The following is a 23,668-nucleotide window of genomic DNA, read 5'->3' as shown; positions in this document are numbered from 1 at the left end:
TACGTTCTGACACCGAAAACTGTGAGCCCTCTTGCCATGGAAAGATCATTGACTACCTTCGTGGTTCAGAATGGGTATGTTGACCTTTGGAGGTTTTACCATCACTAAAGTAGCAAGTACTGTAAATTCTCAAATAAAAGCCTGTTCTCAAATTATGGCCAGGTCTAAAATTGTAGCCCGGGGGTGCCGCCTGTTTGAGCAAATAAAGGCCGGACCCAAATACAGGACAGTGAAAAAAAAAATGGAAAGGCAGAGGTGGTAAATTCATCACATTTCCACAGCATTGTTTACATCAGCACAACTGCATATGGTAATTATGCTCACCACTCTGTTGGCATTAGTTTCACTTTTTAACAGAAATACCATAAGGATCGTATTCTAACTAACATGGATTGTGGTCGCTGTAGAACTAAGTGTGTTAATTTTAGTATTCAGGAACATCATAGCCAAAAGTCTCTACTTCCTATTTCCTAGGCATTATTTCATTATTTCTGTGAGTTATTTCACGTAACAGCACATCTTAACGGTACTTGGAAAAAGTCACGCGAGGGAAAACATGTCTGATTTGAGATGGCGTAGGTACGGTCGGGACATGTCAGCCGGTGAGCTGGAAACAGAGGAATAAGTTTTACCTTTAAACCTGTCATTATTTCAACCTGTTCTCATTTATCCTCCTTGATTAACAACAAAACAAATAATTCACAGAATAATAAACACTAATCGATGTAAACGTAGTTAATGATTACCAATTTCATTTTGTGATAGAATTACTGTTCTTTGCAAACTATTGCTATGTCCACAGATGGTTTTAATCAATAATTGTGCTCTTTGTTCTCGCTTCAAATTCGGGTAATACTGGTACATTAAAATGGTCTGTGAAAATTCTGCAGCTTGAATGGTCATGAAACATCCGCTTTTGTACGTTCTGTCTGCTAAATTTTATTGTGCATTGCACACAGCTTAAGTAAACAATCTCACATTGTAGCTGTCACAATAGCACACAAACTTAAAACAACCTGCGCTGTTTCATCTGCATTATGATCTCACAGATCACAGTAACGCATTAAATAATGGCCTGTCTCTAATTATAGCCCGGCTGAAATAAAGGCCTGACACTACTTGAGAGTTTAAGGTATTCATTTTTCTCCCATGTTCTCAACTCTTCTTCTCATCTAGATTATTTTTTTATTGACACTTTGTTCCAAAGGTTAATAATTCTGAATATTTACCCATTGTCGTTTCTGATCATGTCTTTCTGGTTATTGACACAGGCTTGTCCACACGTCAGCATACATGCCCTGCCCTTCTTGGAGATTTAATTTCTTTGCTTTTATCTGATAAAGGTTTCTGGATATACCTGTAAATCTTCACCTCCACAGATCATTTTTAATCCTAAATCAAACTGATTCTGATCTTTTATTCTATGCCGTGGGTGTCATTTAAAACTTTGTTTTTTAGAAGTCAGATAATTACCCCTCTAACTTAAGTAAAACCCAGAAAACTCAATAAAAAAAATCACTAATGCCATCCTTATGGTAGACTGTCAGTATACTTTTAATCCATCCCCTGAATTATATGAAAAAACACCTACATTTACCATCTGGATATGACCTTTAGTCCACAAGAGAGGCGGAATGTGTTTTATCACGTTCACGTGGCAACGTTTACAAATACGGTGACAACACAAGTCATCCACTGTCTCACCAACTAAAACCATGCACTGTCACACGTCTGACGGTTCTTATCCCTCCGTTCACTGTGTTTGGACTCTGCTGTCTCCCTCTGCACAAAGAAAGGTGTTGAATATTTGAAGGATCTGTATGCAGAACTTGTCTACCAAGTAAAATTGACCTCCATCCCAGCTATTCCATTATTTACACATCAGCCACTGTGTCAGTGTGCTCCTTTTCCTGAGTCCTCCTCTCTACCCCCAAAGCATCCATCACAAGATTTACGCTTTAATTTTTCAACCCACGTCAGAAATCTCTTATATCTGATATATGCGACACTCTTATGTCACTTGAAACCCTTTTTTAAAAAAAAAAAAAAAAAACGGAGTTTTTGCGTGGAAGCTATAAGGATTGTGCTAACAGTGGATTGGTGGGTTGAGGATATAGACGTATTGCACGCAACATCTTGTGCTTAAAAGTTTAAAGGTTTATGTTGGATTCATTTATCAAGACCCAGACTGGCTGAAATGTACCCAGATGTGGAGAACAGATGTCATATACGCTGTAATACACCCTGTGATCTCAGTCACATTTTTTTTTTTATCTTTGCGCAAAACTTTTATCTCTTCGTTTTTAAGACCATTTCTTAAGGCTTGTCAGACTGATTTTTAAACGTTGACATTTGGAGAACCCCCAAAATGTTGCCTACCTGACTAAACAAGCAGATATTAAAATATTTTCACCCATGTTAGCACACCACAGAATATATACTCTCTAACAAATCTCTCAGCCCTCCTTTTTCTCAGTAGCTTGTGCAGATGTAACGTTCAAACATGAGAAAATTATCTTTTCTCTTAGAGGCTCAGTGGATCATTTTTTCCAAATATGGCAATATTTTACAAATCATTTTGGCTGACAGAGACTCCCCTCTGTATAAAGATTAAATCTGGTTGTGAATAAATGGTCGTTAACCAATAAGCAGTTCCACCACTTTTTTGTCCCTCACAATTTTGAAAGTATATGCTATTTTTGCTGACCTAATTATTTTATATTTCTAAGACCAGGAATAGTTATTGCATGGATGAGTTGTAGGGTTCAGTGAATGTCACGTAGGAGGATTAGGGGGTAAAGGGAACATTCCCTAATGATGGAAAAAAAATTCTGTAAAAATTATGTGTCACCTTTGACATGTGTCCCACCGTTTTCCTTACAGTAAAAGAAAGGAACAGAACTTCAAAGCAGAATTGCCCACAAAAGCTTCAAATTTTTCCAAATGAAGAAATCATAATTCTGTATTCCACAAATCTGATAGATGCTGACTGTGATCTCTGGGGTCTGGTTTTACGTGTATCAGATTTATTGTTGGCCTTGGTATGTTGCCGAGACATGTGTCCTGGGGCTGAACAGAAGCAAAGATCCGATGATGCGAATGAGCCTAACACGTGTTTTATGTTCCTTACGCCCTAGAAATGTCAAAGGCTAAAAGGTCATCACCACGGCCTTCTCCTATGAATCAACTGACCCCCCCTCTACCCCCACCCCCAACCCACCCCCCCACCACCCACCACCACCCCCACCCCCCAGGCTTGCTCCCATTTCTTTTTTTCCCAATAATTGATTTTAGAAACATGTCGTTTAACGTCGTGGTTTTGAACACAAAGGGTGCCATTTTGGGTTTGCTCTAAGTAGGACAGGTTTACGTTTGTCGACGTGAACGGACTGAGGTCGTTTGACGAAGTCCCTACAACAAATATAGATTCCAAAGTGTAGCACTGTGTCTTGCCCTGGCACTGAATAAGGGCAGTTGAAAGGTTAAGCGTTCTACAGGAAAGTTATAGTGCACGGATTAGGTTACCCGCCGTGTGAGATAATGTCATATAAAAAGGTTACCTGAGATCAGTACTCTCACCTGTTCATGGTAGATTTTACCTGTAATCTTGCTGACTGTCTCCCCCAACCTGTTGCTTCTGATCTATGCAGGACAAACCACACCTCTACATGCTCTGTTTCTTTTATTTTTGTTTCGTGGTCAGCTGTAGTCGCTCTGCCTGCTCCCTGTTGCCTTTCTTGCTCTATCGTTACCTTCCTCCTTCTCTCCCTCCCTCTCTCTCTCTCTCTCTCTCTCTCTCACGCTTTCTCTCTCTCTGTGACTCTTTAACCTTTCCTCACTGGGCTTGGTACGTTCCCTCAGAGTCGCGCCGGTGAATGTCACTGCGCCCTTCTCCAGTTGCTTTGTGGGCTTGCCGGCTGCTAAGATTAGCCAAGCCCACGGAATGTCAAAGGTCACGGCTCTGCCATAAATACAGGTCGCCCAGCTCAGGACCGGCGTCGCGGACTCCCCAGATCATCTTCTCTTCTCTCTCTATCTCTCTCCCATAAGAGCCACCCCTTTCTTCCTGTCTCCCCTCACCTAAGGAAAGGTAGGAGTCTTGCCTGTCCCCTCGGTATATGGAGGCATGCCACAGTGTGTCTCAGAACAGGAAGGCGATGTCTTTTGCTTTAACGCAGACAGAAAGTTTTCTTTTTATGCATGCAATTAGCTTACGCCTTTTAATATATGTTAGCTTTTATTAACTATTAGCTCATTTGTTTAATTGTTTTGTTTTGTTGGGGTTTTTTGGGGGGAACAGTAAGCCATGCAACTGTAGGTCAGCTGTGTATTTTGCATGTTGTATTCGTTGCAGTTTGGAAATTAAAATGATAGTGGAAGCCTCTGCATGCTATTGCATGTTCTTGTTACACTTAGTCTGTCCATGCCCTGTTTTGACATTTCCTCTCTTAATCTAAATAGTGATAAAGATATAAAACAATCTCCACATCAGTCATTGCTCTCTCATGTCCCAGGAAATGACTGAGTGTGCACCCAAATCCAAAGCTTGTCTTTTTTCGGGACAGTGAATTAATGGTCCTAGAAATACTGGACAGTTTCTCATATCTGGAGGCTTGACAGTGGAATAATTGTGGAGACTACTTAAGACATCGGATCAGTTTCTGTGGATTTGGCATTTGTTTTACAAGACACCAGAGGCACGCAGATGCCAGACACTGATATCCAAGTATCCAGACATTATTTAACCTGCTCTTGACCCCAGCTCACCTGCCCTGCCCTACTACACCAAGGAAAACAGGTGGCAGAGAGACACTCAGTATGCACGCCATGTGTGGGACCGGAGAGGTTTACTATCAAACGGACTTCTATATTTAGTTTGGCCTTTTCGTGCATCAGGTCTAAGAGAGATGTCAGTGGGGTAGCAACTGACATAGAGGAGGGGGAGAGAGAGAGAGAGAGAGGGACAGAGACAGAGACAGAGAGAGACAAAGACAGGATGTATGTATGATGTTATTCGTGTGTCTTTGATTGAGGGAGGTGGAGGGGAGGGGGGGTTGTGTTTCAGATGATGCAAAGTTTTATAGTTTTATGGACTTATGGTATGACACATTGGGCTTGTTGTCTCTCTCTCTCTCTCTCACACACACACACATACACACACACGCATTCCATCTGACACACAATGTTTCTCTCTCTTGTTCCTCCAAAAATAGCATCACCGAATCTCGGAGAACTAGAATGCATGACATAACCTCACAGATCCACTGAAGAGGGCACAGTACTACCAGTACTAGACGATGATGAGAAGAAATGCCCTGATCCACAAATACAAACACAATCGCATAATTGTTTTATTGTCGAATACAAATCGTTCGCGCGAAATGGGCGTGCGTGTATACTACGAGTACTTATTTCTCTTCACATGAGCGTGTTAACATGTCATTACAACCGCCTGACAACGTGTAATATGAGTCAAAGCTAAACCAATATGAGTAATGGTAATCTCCATCCCCTTTTCCGTCACTGCCATTGTGAGTGTAATTTGTGCACGAACGCAGCATGTGAGACAGGTCACGTATAACTGTATGTTGCTCATTCGCGTTTTTCTTTAAGCAACTCCTACCTTTTTCGTCAGCCTTCAGAGACATGCCTCCGGAAGACAATTTAACCAACTGCTTTTCATCATTCAAGCATCCTAGTTCTGCACTTGTCCGTTTTGTACGTCACTCTAATGCAGAAGGTCGCTGTGATTGGTTAATAAATGACCATGTAAATTGAGGAAGGATTCTTACGTGCCGGCCACGCCTTGGGTCGTTTGATATAACTTTTTTACCTCCATCGTTGCAAGTCTATTGCAACATTTTCCTGCCTCCTCTAACTCTTTCCTGCTTCCTCAACTCAGCACAGTTTAACACATCGCTTCAGACTTGACAGACATTAATCGGTAAGTTTTTTTTCGTCGACATATAAGATCGTGCATATTTAAACAGCTTTGTTAAAATTACACATTGGGTATCTATAGTGACTTAAAAATAGTTTTTTTTCTCATGTTCTCCTACTTGGTAGCGTAGAAGGTCAGGGCACTTTAATTGTTGTCCGTGTTTTCCCATACAAGGTCATTCGGATGCGATGCCAAGGACGGATGTAAAATGTCGCCTCGTTTTCTTATAGTTATGATGTGAGCAGTAACTTGTGATGTAGGCGTACAATATGCGAAGTTCACTGCGGCGTGGCTGTCAATTCAGAGTCCGCTTACACCTAACACGTAAACGTAAAACATCTCGCAAGCAAGAAAATTCTACTCAGTGATGTGTTCTTCGCTCATATATTAAGTTTTGGTTTGTGATGCAAAATTATCGAGCGATGTCGTTGTACTGGTTTCAAAAGGAAGTGCGAAACTGGGAGCATGTGCGCCTGTAGTTAGACGGTCTATACGGTACATTGTGTTTACTTGACCCTCAAAACCAAGGTCACCCTAGTTCTACACATCTAAACTTGAACTTCACTTTTATCGACGTCACTCGCTCATTGGGCCGTATTTCAGACTTCGTAGCACAGATGTTATAATTACCCATCCACTCTCTACTTTCTGTTTCCTCCTCAGAGCAAAGATGCCTCACGCTTATCCTTTCCTCACTCCCGAGCAAAAGAAGGAGCTCAGCGACATCGCTCATAGGATTGTCGCTCCAGGCAAAGGCATCCTTGCCGCCGACGAGTCCACAGGTACAACCGAGCAACCTTGCAGTGTTCACAGACCACCCACACACACAAAAGAGCACTTTAATTTAAATACAATTCTGTGTAGAGCACAAAGTTTAAATAACTGAATCCATACAGTTTTTACTCTTTGAAGTTCAAAGACTCTAGGTTCTCTGTGGCCATTTTATCAATACCCAGCCTAGCCTTCTGCTGCCAGGTGATGTTAGCTGAGTCTGTTAGCGTGGTTAACTCGTGCTCTTTCTTCCTTTGCAGGTAGCGTCGCTAAGCGCTTCCAGAGCATCAATGCTGAGAACACAGAGGAGAACAGGAGGCTCTACCGCCAGCTGCTCTTCACCGCCGACGACCGTGTCAAGCCCTGCATTGGTGGCGTCATCTTCTTCCACGAGACCCTCTACCAGAAGACCGATGACGGAAAGCTGTTCCCTCAGCTCATTAAGGAGAGAGGCATGGTCGTGGGCATCAAAGTAGACAAAGGCGTGGTTCCATTGGCTGGTACCAACGGAGAGACCACCACTCAGGGTAAGAGGGCGGCGCTATAGAATCCAAACACTTTTTGACAACTTAACAGACAAGCCTATAGATTGATATACACACGTCCTGTGCTGGCATGATACGGTCTTCATCCTCACAGGAAGCTCCACCCCTATCTGACATGATTACACAACTCTGACAATTAGTGAGACTAAGCCATGAGCTGTTCTTGTGTCATGTCATCTCCTAGCAACTGGATAGCCAGACAGCCATTACCCAGACCACCTTAGATTGACCTGGCTGAGACCCTCACTGAATTACTGCCACTCTCTCTCCTCCTCTCTCTCTTCCCTTCCTCCTGTCCCTTTCAGGTCTGGATGGGCTGTATGAGCGTTGTGCTCAGTACAAGAAGGACGGTGCTGACTTTGCTAAGTGGCGCTGTGTGCTGAAGATCACCCCCACCACCCCATCTCACCTGGCCATCATTGAGAATGCTAACGTGCTTGCTCGCTATGCTAGCATCTGTCAGATGGTGAGACAAACATACACACCCACACATGAACGCACACATACACACGCACGCAGCACACTGCTTCCGGAAACATACTTTATGAAGTAGGCCAAACTCATTGAATCATTCACAGGGTGAAGTTGTGAAGTTAAACAAAGAAAAGATTAGTTGTGTAATAGACGCCACACATACACGCACACACACACACACACACTTTCAACATGTGCTATATTCAACATGTGCTTTTACCTCATTACCTCAGAAGAGTATCAGAATCAGTTTGACTGTAAAGATGTTACCACGGTTTCTGTGCCACACTCTCACACATACTCACTCACTCTCACTCTCACTCACCAAACTTTTGACCAACCCCCCCTCCTCTCTCTCTCTCTCTCTCTCTCTCTCTCTCTCTCTCTCTCTCCCCCTCTCTCCTCAGCATGGCATTGTGCCCATTGTGGAGCCTGAGATTCTGCCCGATGGAGACCACGATCTGAAGAGGTGCCAGTACGTGACAGAGAAGGTCCTGGCAGCTGTGTACAAGGCCCTGTCTGATCACCACGTCTACCTGGAGGGCACCCTGCTGAAGCCCAACATGGTGACAGCTGGACACTCACACGCACACAAGAACACTCCCCAGGAGATCGCCATGGCAACCGTCACCGCTCTGCGTCGCACTGTTCCCCCAGCCGTCCCTGGTGAGTACAAAGATGTTAACACACAACTTTGTGACACATACGGTAGTATAGCTAAAAAAAAAAACAGAACATATGACCTTTTTTAAGGTTATCCAACATGTATCATAGACATGCATATTCATTCTCCCATTAACCTTTAAAGCTGTGATGCATTTTCAAACATATACATTCGCTCTTTTTCACGCTCACGAAATCTGTATCTTTCCACACAACTGTCAATCTCCCTTTCTTATCCTCTCTCCTTTTTGTCCTTCCCGCTTCCCCCCCCCCCATTCTTTCATCCTTTCTCCCATCCCTCGTTCCTTGACCAGGTGTCACTTTCCTGTCTGGAGGCCAGAGTGAGGAGGAGGCCACCATCAACCTGAACGCCATTAACCAGTGCCCCCTGCATAAGCCATGGGCTCTGACTTTCTCCTATGGCCGCGCTCTGCAGGCCTCTGCACTCAAAGCCTGGGGAGGAAAGAAGGAGAATGGGAAGGCCTGCCAGGAGGAATACGTGAAGAGAGCTCTTGTAGGTGTCGCAGCTGCTTAGCCATGACATGAACTACACTATTTTTATTCTCAAAATATAATTCAATGAGTGGGCTAGATGGTTTTAATTCCAAGTTTCTATTCTGGTACGTTACGCTGCACTGTAATCTTATAACTTGTGTCATTGAGCTGTCCCCACCAGCCTGTTTATGCTTCATGCAAATTCTGTCTGCACCGTTACCGACGAAACACAATGTAGTGTTATCAAAAAAACGACAAAGTCACCGTGACCCGTCAAGGCTGTTAAGCATCAAACAGAGCGTGGACAGAACACGGGGGTTGATAAGCAGCCAAACGTGATCTTATAACCGTAATGACAGGAGAAAGTGAAGCGAGAGCGTCTGTGAAATTCCTAGCTTGCATTCTTTAAAGACCTCAGACAACCTGCCTTTAATCATTATTGTGATTAAAAATCCTAATTCTTACTTTCTCTCTCTCTCTCTCTCTCTCACGCAGAATAACAGCCAGGCTGCCGTTGGCAAGTACGTCTCTAAGGGAGACAAAGGTGCTGCTGCTGGAGAGTCTCTGTTTGTGGCCAACCACGCCTATTAAGCACAGACTCTACGCACTTCACACCTTCAGAAATGGTTACTAACCCCGCCCACGCAATTAATATGTGGTTTATTGCTCCCATTCACTTTTCCCCACTCCTCTCATTCCCTCTTTACCTTTTGTTCCAGACTCTTCGTGTGGGTAGTATCACTGTGAGGGAGATAGAAATGAGACATGTCACTTTTTTTTTATAATTTAATCTTGGAGTTGCAACTATGCACCTCCGTGTAAGAGAGAAGATTCTGTGGAGCTCCGCCCCCATTCCCTCCTATTATCTTAGACTGACTCTATTGGGTGGTCTAAGCCCCTCCCCTTAACCACATGACCCACCTCCTGGGTTTTTAAACCACCACCCCTACCCCCAATTGTCTGTTTCTCTGTGATACAATCATCATGATTCCTAAATAGATGTGCCTTCTTCTCTCACAGTGCACTAAATGGAAGAAGACCTTGTATAGGTTTATTGTTATTACTGCTGATGTATTGTAATACACATACAGGAAACAGGTATAAAGTACCCTATTCACTATGCCCTCATCTGTGTTGCCTCATTTTTTGATGCGTTTGTGGAAATTCTGGGAAAAAGGCTCGTTTTTGTTTATATGCTGACCCAAATGTAATATTTCATATGCACAAATACAATACCACAGTGTTCTGCAGGTCATTTCCTTATAAGGGTAAATTAGCTTCTTTTGCACAGAGTGTTACTAAGAGCAAGACAACTTCCATGTTATCTCAATACACCTAGTGGATGTGATGAGACATAGCAGACTACCCACACAACCCAATTGGGATAAACTGTGTACAGTGCAGCCTGTCCCTTCGACACGATCCGTGATACATGGTTAGCTGAAATGACACCTAAAGATGCAACATCAGCACAAGCGTTTTGAACTTGAGAAAACAAGCGTTGCTAAGTCATTCTAAATCTCTCACAGAGTGAAGGAGGACACGGCTGAGTCAAAACAACTGTCAAAAATTTCACCCAAAGGTCATTTTCTGTTTATTGGATATGTGTAAGGAAAAAGCGTACTTTTAACCATCAACACGTATGCGTCCTCGTAGCTGTTGCTGATAGGCTTATATAGCCGAAAAGGTTTTACATACTGTTTACATAGGTAAGTACTGTTCCGATAGTGGACCCACAGTGGATATCACAGCACTTATCTGTCTGAATGGTTTTTCCCAACAACAACTCTCTAAATGTGACATAGTGACATAGGAACAAAAATTTTCAGATCACAATTATTCACATATAACCAGGGACGACACAACTCGGAGGAAATTACACGCTGGAGTGAAAACTTAACATCCTGACAAGCGGAACTGTTGTTACTGTACACATAATCGGAGGAGCAAATTATCGTTGCACAACATGAATGAGAGCAGCCTCGAAACTTTTTGTTTGCAGTCGAATGGATCTTAAAGTAGGTGTTTATCTGAGATAATGAAAGAGGAACAGAAGTTTGTGGCGTTTTGAGAGCTTCAAGTCTTACTAGTGTCTGTCTGGTTCGCTGTCACGTGATGCTGTTCAATTTGTGATATGCAAGGAAATCTGTGTTATTTAGAACTGCGATTTAATTCAACTCGCTGCCTATCTGTTTATCGACTATTTGTCAGCAGGACGTTTTTAATAAACCATATTGACGGTTATTATGGACCGCTCAGAGAGCGTTAACGCCGATCCAGTTATGGTCAGCAACAACGAAGGTAAATGTTTTGTTGTCAGCAAGCAGCAGTGGATTTTTGACAGTGTCTTATACGATCCCAAGTGGAATCTAAGGATTACTTTTCACATTCTTCTGCCTTTATTGTGTTAGTAGATCGCTGTCGTTACTGGAGGAATTGGACAGGTTTTTGGTGAGTGTGCAATTGCATTAATGGCAGAAACTGTCAAACTGTGTTGTTATGTACCAGGTCCGGGTCCTTATCCTGTTCGCACACATTTCTCTCTTTTCTGTGTTACCTCCTTTCCTCTGTCCTTTTCTCTGTTTCTCCGACCTCAGGTGGCTTGGCCTTTGTAACAATTTTGCCTATGTGGTGATGCTAAGTGCTGCACACGATATTTTAAAACAACAAGAGAAGCAGAACGCCACATCTCCTGTAAGTGTTAGTATGAGTTGTTATAGATATTCTGAAATGTGATGGTTTGTGCTGAGGTGACGTCCACTCTCACTGCTTCTTTTCTGTCGCTCGTCAGACCCCACCTACCGACCTGCACTCTGGAGTCGGGAATAGTAGCAATAGCAGCCGCTATGATTGCAACCCTATCTCCACAGCGGTAACTCCGTTCTCCCATTTTATCTGTGTGATGTGTGATTACTTCTCTTAAAAACTCTCTCTCTCTCTCTCTCTCTCTCTCAATCTCTGTCACTCAGAAATACATACACACTCATACACTTTGAGGGCTTTCATTTTTCCAGCTCATTTAGCTACATTCCTGATGCATGCTGTTTGTTTGTTTTACTTTTGTCCTCAGGCTGTACTGCTGGCTGACATTCTCCCCACTCTCTTCATTAAACTCACCGCGCCTTTCTTCATACACAAAGTTCCTTATGGGTAAGGACATCAAACGGTTTACATGCCTTCACTTCACTGCTTCCTTGCACAACAACATGCATGAGGTATTCAAAGGATTAAGCAGCATTTTGTCATTTTTAGAATTTCTCTCATTTGTGACAAAATATCTCATAAAGCAGACTTATGGCAATGGACAACAGTCCGACAGTTTCCTGTGTTCATGTGTTGGACTTAATGTCTATCACGTGTGCTGTGTGCATGTTTAATTTTATTGGGTCTGTGAGTGACAGCTAGATCATTTTGGATTTTTTCTTTTGTCATTTATTTTTGCTGACAGTTTTCGTGTTTTGGTGTGTGTCAGCACGGCTGCGACCAGCTTCCTCGTGGTGTCTTTCTCCTCCACTGTGTGGATGAGCATATTGGGTAATCTGAATAATGGAGTTCTCTTTGAATTACATAACAGTTGTTCTGAATGGTAGTCTGTGGAAATGAATTGCGTCTGTATATCAAGGATTGTAAGGCAGCATCACAGGACGAACCTGACATCGTCGTTTTAATGAGTCTGTGTATGGGGATGTCTGATGTGTCTGGCATGGTTGGTGAAGGTTCTGTACTCAGTAAAAAAAAAAAGAATATGAGAGGTTACAGTGTTGCTGTGTGTCTCTGGTCATGTCTAGGTGTTGTCTTTGCCAGTGTGAGCTCAGGCCTGGGTGAACTCTCCTTCCTCTCCCTCTCTGTCTATTTCGACAGGTAGAAATACTCACTCACTCATTCACTCTCTCTCTCTTTTTCTGTCTCGCTCTCACACACATACACACACACAACCCCCCCGTCCCCCCCCCCCCAAACACACACACACACACACACACACACATACTCACTCTCTCTCTCTCTCTCTCTCTCTCTCTCTCTCTCTCACACACATACAAATTCATTCTACAAAGTTATGTAACAAACACATAATAAACATTGTCTACGCCCCAGAAGAAGTTTATTTAACCGTAAAGCTTAGCAGTAATAAAAGCAATAAAAGTAATAAACGTTAGATTACTCTGTTCCTGTGCACAGATTGTATCTGAATAATGCTTTATTCCTCTTTACCCTCTCCCTTTCATGTCACCTCTCCCTCCCTCCTTCCCTCCCTCCGTCAGGGATGTGTTGGCAGGATGGGGTTCAGGGACAGGCGGAGCGGGTGTCGCGGGAGCCCTCATATACTCCGCTGTCACGCAGGCCGGCGTGCCACCGCGGGTTACGCTGCAGATCATGCTGGTGGTCCCTGCTGCCATGGTCCTCAGGTCAGAATCTTCTAGAACATCATTCAGAAGTTGTATATAATTCAGGAGGGGTTTTTTTGTCCATCTTTCAAGCTTATGCTGACTATGTACATGTTTTTTTTTTTCAATGAAGTATTTTTCCCTCTGTCTGACTCGTCCTCTCACTCGCCCTCAAATGCATCGTTTGTTCATGCTCGCTCTCTCTCTTTCTCTCGCACTCTCTCTTTCAGTTACTTCTTCCTGCTGGTTTTCCCTCCAGTATTTCCACAGTGGAGGCCTGGTTCGCTCTCTGTCGACGGGGACTCGCGGGAAAGACGACCACTAATGGAGGATTCTGATGACGAAGAGCAGTCAGCGGAAGAACAGCTGCCAGGTGTGCTAGTCTGCGTACCGCATTTCCGCCTCAGAGCATTCGGCAGTTTTGCGGAAATAACGCAAACGTCTGCGAGGAGCCACCTTAAAGCTGTCGTAGATGAATATGCCTGCGTCCTTTTTTTTGTTTCTCGTGTTTTGTTTGTATTTGTTTTAACTTCTCTTAACCAACTCAAAGTGTTGCCAGAGAGGAGACGGTGTTCGGAGCTCTCAGAGCCAATAGCATTGGAGGGTTGATCTCTTTTTCTTTTTTTTTTTTTTAATGCACATGTGATATGTTAAAACAGGTTACCAACGTATTGTTTTGACGGTTCTCCTTGAACATCTGTCTCTCAGGCAAATTCTCATCTACAACGCTACCCACCTCTCTGTACCCTTAAGTAAAGTGTTCATTGTAAAGTGCTGATTGTAAAGTGTTTATTGAGGCTGATGTAAGCCGGGGGGGGGGGGGCGTGTTGAAGAGTCGAGTCATGTATTTGATCTGTATTATAACTCGTCTAGATAACTGTGCTGGCCATGCTCTCTTCCTCCTGACAGAGGACAAACATATCGGGCCCCTGACGTTCGGTGACAAACTACGCATCATAAAAGTGAGCTTCACTCTGTGTGTCTGTAAATGTGTGTGTGTGTGTGTGTGTGTGTGTGTGTGTGTCTGTGTGTGTGCATGTGTAATATGTGCAACGTGTTGTCTTTGGACTGACTGTAGTCCTACACATCTCAGAAAATACACGGTGCCCGGTCGCTGAGGTCATGAGTTTGAATTTCAGTGTTACCACTGCCTGAGTCAGGCCTTTGTGCAGCATAGTTGGATTTGGTGTTATAATCCCTTAGAATGATTTCCATTCTTGAGGGGAGGGGTTGATTATTCGTGAAGCTGAATTGGTGTCATACCAAAGTGGGGACGTAGGATCGTATCGAGAATTTGGGATTTCCAAACTGAAGCAAAAAGGGGTAAACCCCCCTGCCCTCCAAAAAAAAAAGATGTGTATGACTATATTCCAGTGTTTATGAGAGCACATGCATGCTTTAGTCAAAGCCTGTGTGTTCATACAGTTTGTCTGTAATGTTAATGCCTATAATCCATAGCTTTGTATGTCAGTGATTCTAAGACTAACCTTAGTCCATCCATCTTGTTTATGTGTGTGTGTGTGTGGGTGTGTGTGTATGATGTTCTGTATGTGTGTTCGCTTATTGTTTGTTTGTGTGTGTGTGTGTGTGTGTATGCTGTTCTGTATGTGTGTTTGCTTATTGTTTGTTTGTGTGTGTGTATGTGTGTCATGCCCTGTATGCTTTTGCACTTACGCTTTGTGTATATGTACCTGTGTGTGTGTGTCATGTTCTGTGTGTGTTTTTGCTGTTGCTTTCTGTGTGTATTTCTGTGTGTTTGTGTCTCGTTGATTGGACTGAATCCCCTCCACACTCTCAGGACTTGCTGAAGTTCATTTTTCCTCTGGGTATGGTCTACTTCGCTGAATATTTCATTAATCAGGGTCTGGTGAGTGCTACCTTTTTCGTAAATGAAGATAAACAAACAAATACAAAGTGTTCATTCATATACACACACACACACACACACATGTATATATGTTTAATAACACTTGACCTCTGTTTCCTGTCTGATTTTCATCTCCCTCTTTCTCCGTTACCAGTTGGAGCTGCTTTATTTTCCAATATCCAGACTGTCCCATGCAGAGCAGTATCGCTGGTAAGAGGCGACATGTCTTCCATATTCTCTGGTTTTGTTCAAGTAGCAGGAGATCTCTCAAGTTCATGGTTATTCAGGCCTTCACCTCATTAATAGCCTTCACCGACTGGATGAGTAAATGTGTTGAAATTGAGAAGTTAACCTCAGTCCATAAATATGATTTTTTCCATAATTCTGAGATCTCCTCAGACCCTTCTGACAGAGGGAGGGAAGGCCAGAGAAACAGCAATGCTTAATATTAATGACCAGTTTAGTTTTATTGTGTTTGACTCCGTTTTAGAGGGATTTTTTTTATATATAGGACTGGACATAACCAATCTGTTTCAACATTTTCTGCCCTTTGTCCTTGTGTTTATATATACATATTTAAATATATATGTGTGTGTGTGTGTGTACATACACACAGGTATCAGACTCTGTACCAGGTTGGGGTGTTAGTCTCTCGCTCCTCGCTGTGCTGTCTGAAGATCAGGAAACTCTGGGTTCTGTCACTGTTGCAGGTGAGTGATTTGAAAAATCTGAGAGACGGACAGGAAAAAAATGACTGCTAGAGAGAGATTGGTGCACTTTTGAATTGAAACGGTGTTTAAGGGTCAGTTTGATCAGTAACCTTATTTTAGAACTCTCGCATTCTTTGTGCTCCTCTGTATCTCTGTGATATGTGTTTACTTGTCTTACAATGTCTCTCTCTCTCTCTCTCTCTCTCTCTCTCTCTCTCTCTCTCTCTCTCTCTCTCTCCCTCTCGTTCTCCTCAGTGTGTGAATGCCGTGTTCCTGGGTTTGGCTGTATATTATCAGTTCCTGCCAAATGTGTGGGTTGTGTTTATCATCATCCTCTATGAGGGTTTACTTGGAGGAGCAGCTTATGTTAACACCTTTTACTTCATCAGCAAGGAGGTATGTGTGTGTGCGTGTGCATACATGTGTGAGTGAGTGTGTGTGTGTTTCTGTGAGGTCCACCACATGTAATTATGTACTGTTTATCCTATGTGAGTGTGTATGTATATGTGGGCTTGTGTGACTCTCTGCTTTTCAAACTGGGGACAGAGAGAAGTTGTTTGTTATGTCTGTGTTTGTGTGTGTTTGTGTGTGTGTGTGGGTGTGTGTGCGTGCGTGTGTGAAAATATGTATATTTTGTTGAAGCATTTCTGTCTGCGTCTCCGTGCAGACCGACGAGCGAGGAAGAGAGTTTGCCATGGCGACGGCCAGTGTTGGTGACAGCCTGGGCATCGCACTTTCTGGAGCTGCCGCTTTCCCTGTCCACAATTACTTTTGCTCACTCTAACACAGAGACCAAAAGGAGACGTCAGGGGAAAAACAAGAGGAGGCCAGGAGAAACTTTGTGAAATATGAAAAGGAGGAGCATATTCACCAAACACTTTTTCTCTCTACCTCCCTCCAAGAGGCATTCTCCAAGTGCATGCTTTGCAGTATTTTGCATGTCAAAAACTAAAGTCACTTACTGAATTTTTTTCGGCCTATAACTTTTTCGCTCAAGCTATACATCTTACCCAGAGACAGAAAACTGAAAAGTGATATTCAGTCACGCTGTTTATACACAAGCCTTAGACTCTATGAAACTCAGTATGATACTCAGGCATAATGAGGGCAAACACTTTTTCTGTCCTGGTGCAGAGGGCTTTAGATCATATTTAATTTGTTTGGCACAGAACTACATGACAAAGCTGGCAAAATGTTATTACAGCATGTGCACTATGATTTGTGTTCTTAAATGAGATGTGGAGGAATTGCATTTTCATGCAACCACAGCAAGGTCATGCAATGGTACAGTGTTGCAACAGCATCTGGAATGAGACCAAAGGTACAGTTTGCATCATATTTTAATGGATAAAATCTTTAGACCAAAAGCTTTACGGTATCAGTCTACCTTTTCAAAATGTCAGTGTTGGATATCAAATAGTAACATTTCATCCTTCTTTTATTTATTTGTGTATATGTTAGAAGTTACCATGTCAGATACATTGTTTTGTCCTTATAGTTGTGCCTCACAGACATGAATGCTACTGGGCCGAACTGAAATTCACACTGGATTAACCACACTTAATTATTGCATGACCCTTTCTTTAGGGACAGCCTGTGCAGGGGTTAAGTCGCAAATTATTGAGTAGAGCTAAGGATTCTCTTATTGGGGTGATAATGTCTTTTAAGATATGACTGTGCCTTATCAATGTGATTTGTACTCTTGTCGCTTTGTGGGACTAATTGCATTCCTTTGACACTAACTTTATTTTAGTGACAGAGGCAGCCCTGTCACTCTTGATTTTGTGTTTTTGTTTGTTTGAAAATATTGACTTTGTGAAAGATGCTAATTTAACAATAAAATTGATCAGCTACCGCTTAACCTTTTGAAATACTGCTTGAAAATGCTTTCTACGGAATCGTATTCGATTTAAGGGTGTTTAAAGGGGCCACGACATAATTCCTTTCAGTGTTTGTGACTATGAAAACAAGAGAAAAACGTTCATTTACATTTGTATGTGCAAAGACATGGATACACACACGTTCTCATTTTAGTAAATATGTTTAAGTATGTATGTAGTTTAGTTGTTACGTGGCTTATCACTTTTAGAGGCTCAAAACTGTGTAGTTAACGTTTCGATCCATCGTCGTGACTGCACAATGTGTGTTCATGTGTGCGCTCTCGGAACCGGAAGTAACAATTGCTACTTAATCTAGCCGGTGAAAAGAGGGGAAGGGAGTTGAACAAAACGAAAAGAGAAACAGAGTCGGTCAAGAGGGGCTTTGCAAAAACTCCATCCATCCCGACTTGAGGTATTTTATACTACTTTTGTAGACGTCCGATGTCGTATTTAGGAATATATAACAGGGCAGAACTGATAACGTCACATTCTATGCTTCTCGCACAGTTGGATGGCTAACAAGCTAACTTGGATAGCAAGGTAGCCAACGTACCCCAAACTGCGTAACTGCATAGTTGTGGCGTTGAATGAACTTATTTGAAAACGAGTTTATGAGTTAAAAGTGAGGAGCAAAATCCTCGCCCTTGTTTTCTTTGGTCATCTGAAATTGTTTAAAAAAGCCGTTCTAACTGTAAAGGAACTCGCTAACTACAGTAATGTCGTAGAGCAGCTAGCTATCCAAGCTTAGTCGAGTTTTACTACGTTGGGGTGGACATGTTTGAGCGTTAGTCTGTTGTGATTACTTAAAAAGAAATATTCCTCATGTAGACTTTGATCTTTTCCTCTGTGTTTCCTCTCGTCCTCCCAGATCCTGATCTCACTTGGCCCTCTCTTTTGAAACAGCTCATCACTGTGCGACTTGTCTGATATATCAGTATTTGTGTGGTCTCTGTGAGACCGGTTTCTATGCTCTGGCGCAAGTCGAGTGCGAAGATCACTTGTGTGTGAGAGAAGGAGTGTGTGTGTATGTGTTCATAGACTGTTTTTTGGAGTATCGCAAGTGTGAGTACGCGTGTGTCTTGCTGTCTGTGTGAATGTGTATAATCATGGGTGACATCAGTGACCTGGACCGACAAATCGAGCAGCTCCGACGGTGTGAGCTCATCAAAGAAAATGAAGTCAAAGCGCTTTGTGCTAAAGCCAGGTAACACGCCTGCAGTAAACAGCTGGGGCTAAGTTGCGTCCTCCTCCAGAGTTCCATAGTTAGGCTAATTCTGACGACGTAGTAGGGTGTTCCTCTTTGACTCGCATAGCCTTGCTTTCACAACAAAATACTTCTGACAACCAACAGTGAAACCAAGGAACTATCTCTGTCAGACAGCACGTCCTGTCAGAGCCGATAACTGAAAAATCAACACAAAAATTTATTTCCCCCCCTTCTTCATAGACACACAATCCAAAATAATCCAATGGTGTAATGTGTTCTCATAGGACAGTTATATTTCCACCACTGAGCAAACAGACATTTCTGCTATGTAGCATATACTGATTAAAAATAACACCTTGGGCAACACAGATGATGCAATAAAAGTGACATAAATGTAGTTGTATTAGTAAAAATGGGCAGAAATTGCTCTGAAGTTCTGTAACACTTCCTTGGCAGAGAGCTTTTTCACATCAGCCAAGTATAATTCATAAGGATTATAGTCTGGCCTAACAGCTTATTTGCCATGTTAATTTATACACCCATCAGAGGATTATTCTCTGTGCATAGTCATTATTTTACAGGCAAAGCGTGTTAGGCCTCAGCTTTGTCACGGGTGCTCAGGGCTCTTTGAGATGTGAAACACACTAGTTAATCCATACTAGAATTACTGTTACCATTCACTGAATTGTCACTGATTCTCTCTCTCTCTCTCGTCATTGCAGGGAAATACTGGTAGAGGAGAGTAATGTTCAGAGAGTGGATTCCCCAGTGACAGTGAGTGTTCTACAGTGTATACTGCAACTGTTATTATCTTCTCATATGTGATCCATAAGGACACTTATTATTCACAGTGTTTCATTTTCTCTCGTTCTCATGGTGAAAACTCTCCTCTCTCTCTCTCTCTCTCTCTCTCTCTCTCTCTCTCTCTCCTAGGTATGCGGTGACATTCACGGGCAGTTTTATGACCTGAAGGAGTTATTCAGGGTACGTCCCACCAAGTACCCCCACCAGCCTACACACACACACACACACACACACACACACCCCTACACCTTCTGTCTCAATTTCATCCTATGGCTCAGGAGCAATGAAATATTGTTTTATAGGAAGCAACACTTATAGAAAACTCTGGCCTTGAACATTTTTTAACACCATTTTAAAATATTGCAATCCATTAAAAAGTTGTCTGAATAAAGGATTCATTTTGTTTATTTGACCTCAGTCTCCCTGTGTTGCGTGTGACTGATTTATGTTGTGATGCTCTCTTCCTGACAGGTAGGGGGAGATGTTCCAGAAACAAACTACCTTTTTATGGGAGATTTTGTCGACAGAGGGTTCTACAGTGTGGAGACCTTTCTGCTGCTCTTGGCGTTGAAGGTACAGTTTTTAATATAGACTTTTATATGAAGTTTGAATGCTGAAGTTTGTTAAAGTGTAAAGTTCCTCAGAGCTGAGGTGAGGTGGGTTTAAATTAAGCCAGCAGAAGGAAATGAAAGTCAGTTGATCCTTAACTAGGACTCGCTCATCTCTGAATGTCATGTTATTGTAATGACGGAAATTTTAGAAAATGATTTGAATTCGAAAAAATAAAGCGTTGGTTATCTGTCAACCCCCTGTCGATCTGTTAATTATTCAAACTGCACGTGTATCTAATCCTCTCTCCGCAGACAAGCGCAGTGAGTTTGCATGAAGTGCCATGAACAGTTTCAGTAAAAGACAGAGGATAAAGCTATATGTTTCAGTTTCAGGGCTGAAATGATGTGTTCGTAACCGGCTCTGCTTTGTGTAATGGGAACTGATATTGTTCTTTCCTTGTTGCTATAGAGAACAAAACCTTTGGCCTCAGTTCCTTGTACATATGTAGCTTCAAATATTACCATTTTTTTACTCTCTTCTTCTTTCACCCTGTCGCTGTGCGTCTCTTTTTTTCCCCTGCATCAACTGCGCGTTCGCTTTCTGTTTGGCCGTGTCTCACCTGTTTCTGACGTGACTTTTTGTTCTCTCAGGTGCGATACCCAGACAGAATAACACTGATCAGGGGGAACCACGAGTCCCGGCAGATCACGCAGGTGTACGGTTTCTATGACGAGTGTCTACGGAAGTACGGCTCCGTCACCGTCTGGCGATACTGCACGGAGATCTTCGACTACCTGTCGCTGTCGGCCATCATCGATGGCAAGGTGATTCATTCTTTTCACACCGTCACTCTGCAGTGCGAAAACGTAACTTCAAAATATTTAAAAAGTCAAAGAAAAAAGCAAGATCGAGATCTTCAGTCATATGGTGAATGAGACAAACAGTACCCCAGCCAACTACCAACTCCATGGATTTTTTTTTTTTTTTAAATTTATAAATCAAAACAAGACAGACGTGCCACTGTTGTTCTTCTTTAGTATCTCTTAATCATGTTTCCTTTTTTTCTCTCTTTCACTGTCTTTCACTCATTTGATCGCTCTCTCTCTGCAGATATTTTGTGTGCATGGAGGCCTCTCACCTTCCATTCAAACTTTGGACCAGATCAGAACTATTGACAGGAAGCAAGAAGTGCCTCATGATGGGCCCATGTGTGACCTGCTGTGGTCAGACCCAGAAGGTAAGAGACACTCACCACAGTCTTTCCCCCTTCTCTAGTCCTGTAGACTCTGACCATGGAAGACCAAGAGGACTCTGGATCAGTCAGTTCCCATACAGTGGTGTTTCCCTCTGGGCGGCTAACTCATCCATCCAGACCCCCTCCCCCTTTAAATATTTGACCATTTTTTTGCTCAAATACCAACACATGGCTTTTTTTTGTGACTTTTTTTTTTTTTGCATGAATTCCATTTTCTTTTAAAAAGATTAAATATGTTTAAATATGACATTTCCAAAGGTGACATCTCTCTCTCTCTCTCTCTCTCTCTCTCTTCCTCAGACACTACAGGCTGGGGAGTGAGTCCCAGAGGGGCGGGCTATCTGTTTGGCAGTGACGTCGTTGCTCAGTTCAATGCGGCGAATGACATCCACATGATCTGCAGAGCACATCAGCTCGTCATGGAGGGCTACAAGTGGCACTTCAATGAGACAGTATTAACCGTGTGGTCTGCACCCAACTACTGCTACAGGTGTGTGTGTGTGTGTTTGCTTAAATCCGAGTCCGTTATCTAAGCTTCTGATGGCTGAAGAGAAAAGAGTGATGTCATCTGGAGTACTTTTCTTCCTTTTCCCATATGTGAAAAGTGTGGTTCCCTATAAAAGACATGTACGACTCAGTGCAAAGGTTATATTATTGAAGAACAATTCTTATTGCCAAACAGCAGTCTGTGTTATGGACTATATTTAACTGAAGTAGCCAAACTTTTATTGAATCTACAAGTGTCAATCTGAGACTGGACTCGACCCCATTAACTACCACTCAGTTCTGACATGCTCATGTGTCTGTGGGTAACGGAGTCATCACCCCACCACAGCGACAGAGAGGCATTGAAATTTTATGTACTCTCTTTCACGTCTATGTTTTTAATTTAAATGATCCTCTTTCTCTCCTTCCACTCCTCTCTCTCTCTCTCTCTCTCTCTCTCTCTCTCTCTCTCTCTCTCTCTCTCTCTCTCTCTGCTGGGTCAGGTGTGGTAATGTGGCAGCCATTCTGGAGCTAGATGAGCATCTGCAGAAAGAGTTCATCATATTCGAAGCTGCCCCTCAGGAAACGAGAGGCATCCCTTCCAAGAAGCCCGTGGCCGACTACTTCCTCTGACACGTCTCACTTCCGCCGATAAAACAGGAGCATTATACGACCTCGCGCCTATAGACACTCGTTCACTGTTTATCTGCTTTTTATGCTGCCCTGCTTTCCACTTTCTCGTGGGAAGAACATCTCTGAAATACAATGGCTTCTTACCTCTTATTTTCTATGAATTTCTCTCCCTCCCTCCCTCCCCTCACCTCCTCGTGCTTTTTTTTTCTGTCTATCAGTAGAGTGTTACATGTTACCTCACCTCTGTTTCAACTCTCCCTGACTGTGCTGGTAGAGTAGTTTTGTATTAAGAGACTAAATGTGAACTCTTTTTTTTTTTTTTTTTTTTCTGAATTTTTCTACGTCTTATACAGAGGTAGGGGGATGGAGGGAGAGGAACCTTCTTTTATTTTCTGATAGTTTTCTTTCTGTGTGAAGCATGGGTTTTCCCATTTCCCATGTTTGTTTCCCCCTGTTTTTCGCTCTCAACATTTTTTATCTGCAAGGTTTTGTTTTTTTTAAGGTAACGAAGAAACGACCGATGTAGTTTACAGTTCAGCTTTTTTTTTTTTTTCTTTTTGTCTTTTTTTTTTTTTTCGGATCATGTTTCAGCATTTGTCCTCCATATACTACTTTACCTATCCTTTCACACTTTGCCAAATGGGAACATGACGCACCAAACAATTTTCTTGTAGTCTCTTACCATCTGATCTCTCATGAAGATCAATTGTCAACTTTTACTAATGATCTGTGAAAATAAACATTTTTGTATCAGTGCGGACCATGTCTTTGCAGTGTCTTGTTATCACTGGTTCAAAAAGAACCCTGTTTAAAGAATCTCACTTCTTAAGTACTTACATAGCCTAAGTAATTCTTTGAATTTACCTTAAAGGTAGTTCAAGATGTCTACGATTTGATAGGCTATAATGTCTAAAGTGCTAACTCGGTTGTAAAGGCAATTAAGTACACTATAATGCTGCTTCTGAAATTACTTTAGCGCAAATTACAAATTTAAAGTTAG

The 23,668-nt window shown here is 42.5% G+C and overlaps 3 protein-coding genes across 4 annotated transcripts; all 3 read left to right on the top strand.

The window, feature by feature from the left end:
• Positions 1 to 5,855: 5,855 nt before the first annotated feature.
• On the top strand, positions 5,856 to 9,982 carry LOC115829513 (fructose-bisphosphate aldolase A). The gene is made up of 7 exons (XM_030793635.1): positions 5,856 to 5,944; positions 6,605 to 6,723; positions 6,973 to 7,239; positions 7,563 to 7,723; positions 8,139 to 8,397; positions 8,709 to 8,908; positions 9,385 to 9,982. The coding sequence occupies exons 2-7, from the start codon at positions 6,612 to 6,614 to the stop codon at positions 9,478 to 9,480; spliced, it is 1,095 nt and encodes a 364-aa protein (XP_030649495.1). The 5' UTR covers positions 5,856 to 5,944; positions 6,605 to 6,611; the 3' UTR covers positions 9,481 to 9,982.
• Positions 9,983 to 11,103: 1,121 nt separating this feature from the next.
• On the top strand, positions 11,104 to 16,761 carry cln3 (CLN3 lysosomal/endosomal transmembrane protein, battenin). Its single transcript, XM_030793630.1, has 15 exons — positions 11,104 to 11,190; positions 11,301 to 11,340; positions 11,487 to 11,583; positions 11,681 to 11,761; positions 11,960 to 12,039; positions 12,338 to 12,423; positions 12,678 to 12,750; positions 13,152 to 13,295; positions 13,505 to 13,647; positions 14,184 to 14,236; positions 15,073 to 15,141; positions 15,296 to 15,351; positions 15,758 to 15,851; positions 16,107 to 16,247; positions 16,519 to 16,761. The coding sequence occupies exons 1-15, from the start codon at positions 11,136 to 11,138 to the stop codon at positions 16,633 to 16,635; spliced, it is 1,329 nt and encodes a 442-aa protein (XP_030649490.1). The 5' UTR covers positions 11,104 to 11,135; the 3' UTR covers positions 16,636 to 16,761.
• Positions 16,762 to 18,778: 2,017 nt separating this feature from the next.
• On the top strand, positions 18,779 to 22,930 carry ppp4ca (protein phosphatase 4, catalytic subunit a). Of its 2 annotated transcripts, XM_030793639.1 has the most exons (8): positions 18,779 to 18,935; positions 19,661 to 19,712; positions 19,872 to 19,922; positions 20,214 to 20,315; positions 20,945 to 21,118; positions 21,405 to 21,531; positions 21,850 to 22,039; positions 22,539 to 22,930. In XM_030793639.1, the coding sequence occupies exons 1-8, from the start codon at positions 18,826 to 18,828 to the stop codon at positions 22,666 to 22,668; spliced, it is 936 nt and encodes a 311-aa protein (XP_030649499.1). In that variant the 5' UTR covers positions 18,779 to 18,825; the 3' UTR covers positions 22,669 to 22,930. The 2 variants fall into 2 exon arrangements, with proteins under 2 accessions (XP_030649499.1, XP_030649500.1); XM_030793640.1 differs by lacking the exon at positions 20,214 to 20,315.
• Positions 22,931 to 23,668: the final 738 nt, after the last annotated feature.

Source organism: Chanos chanos, chromosome 16, assembly GCF_902362185.1.
Source record: "Chanos chanos chromosome 16, fChaCha1.1, whole genome shotgun sequence".
Classification (NCBI taxonomy): domain Eukaryota; kingdom Metazoa; phylum Chordata; class Actinopteri; order Gonorynchiformes; family Chanidae; genus Chanos; species Chanos chanos.
This window is presented reverse-complemented; position numbering and strand designations above follow the sequence as displayed.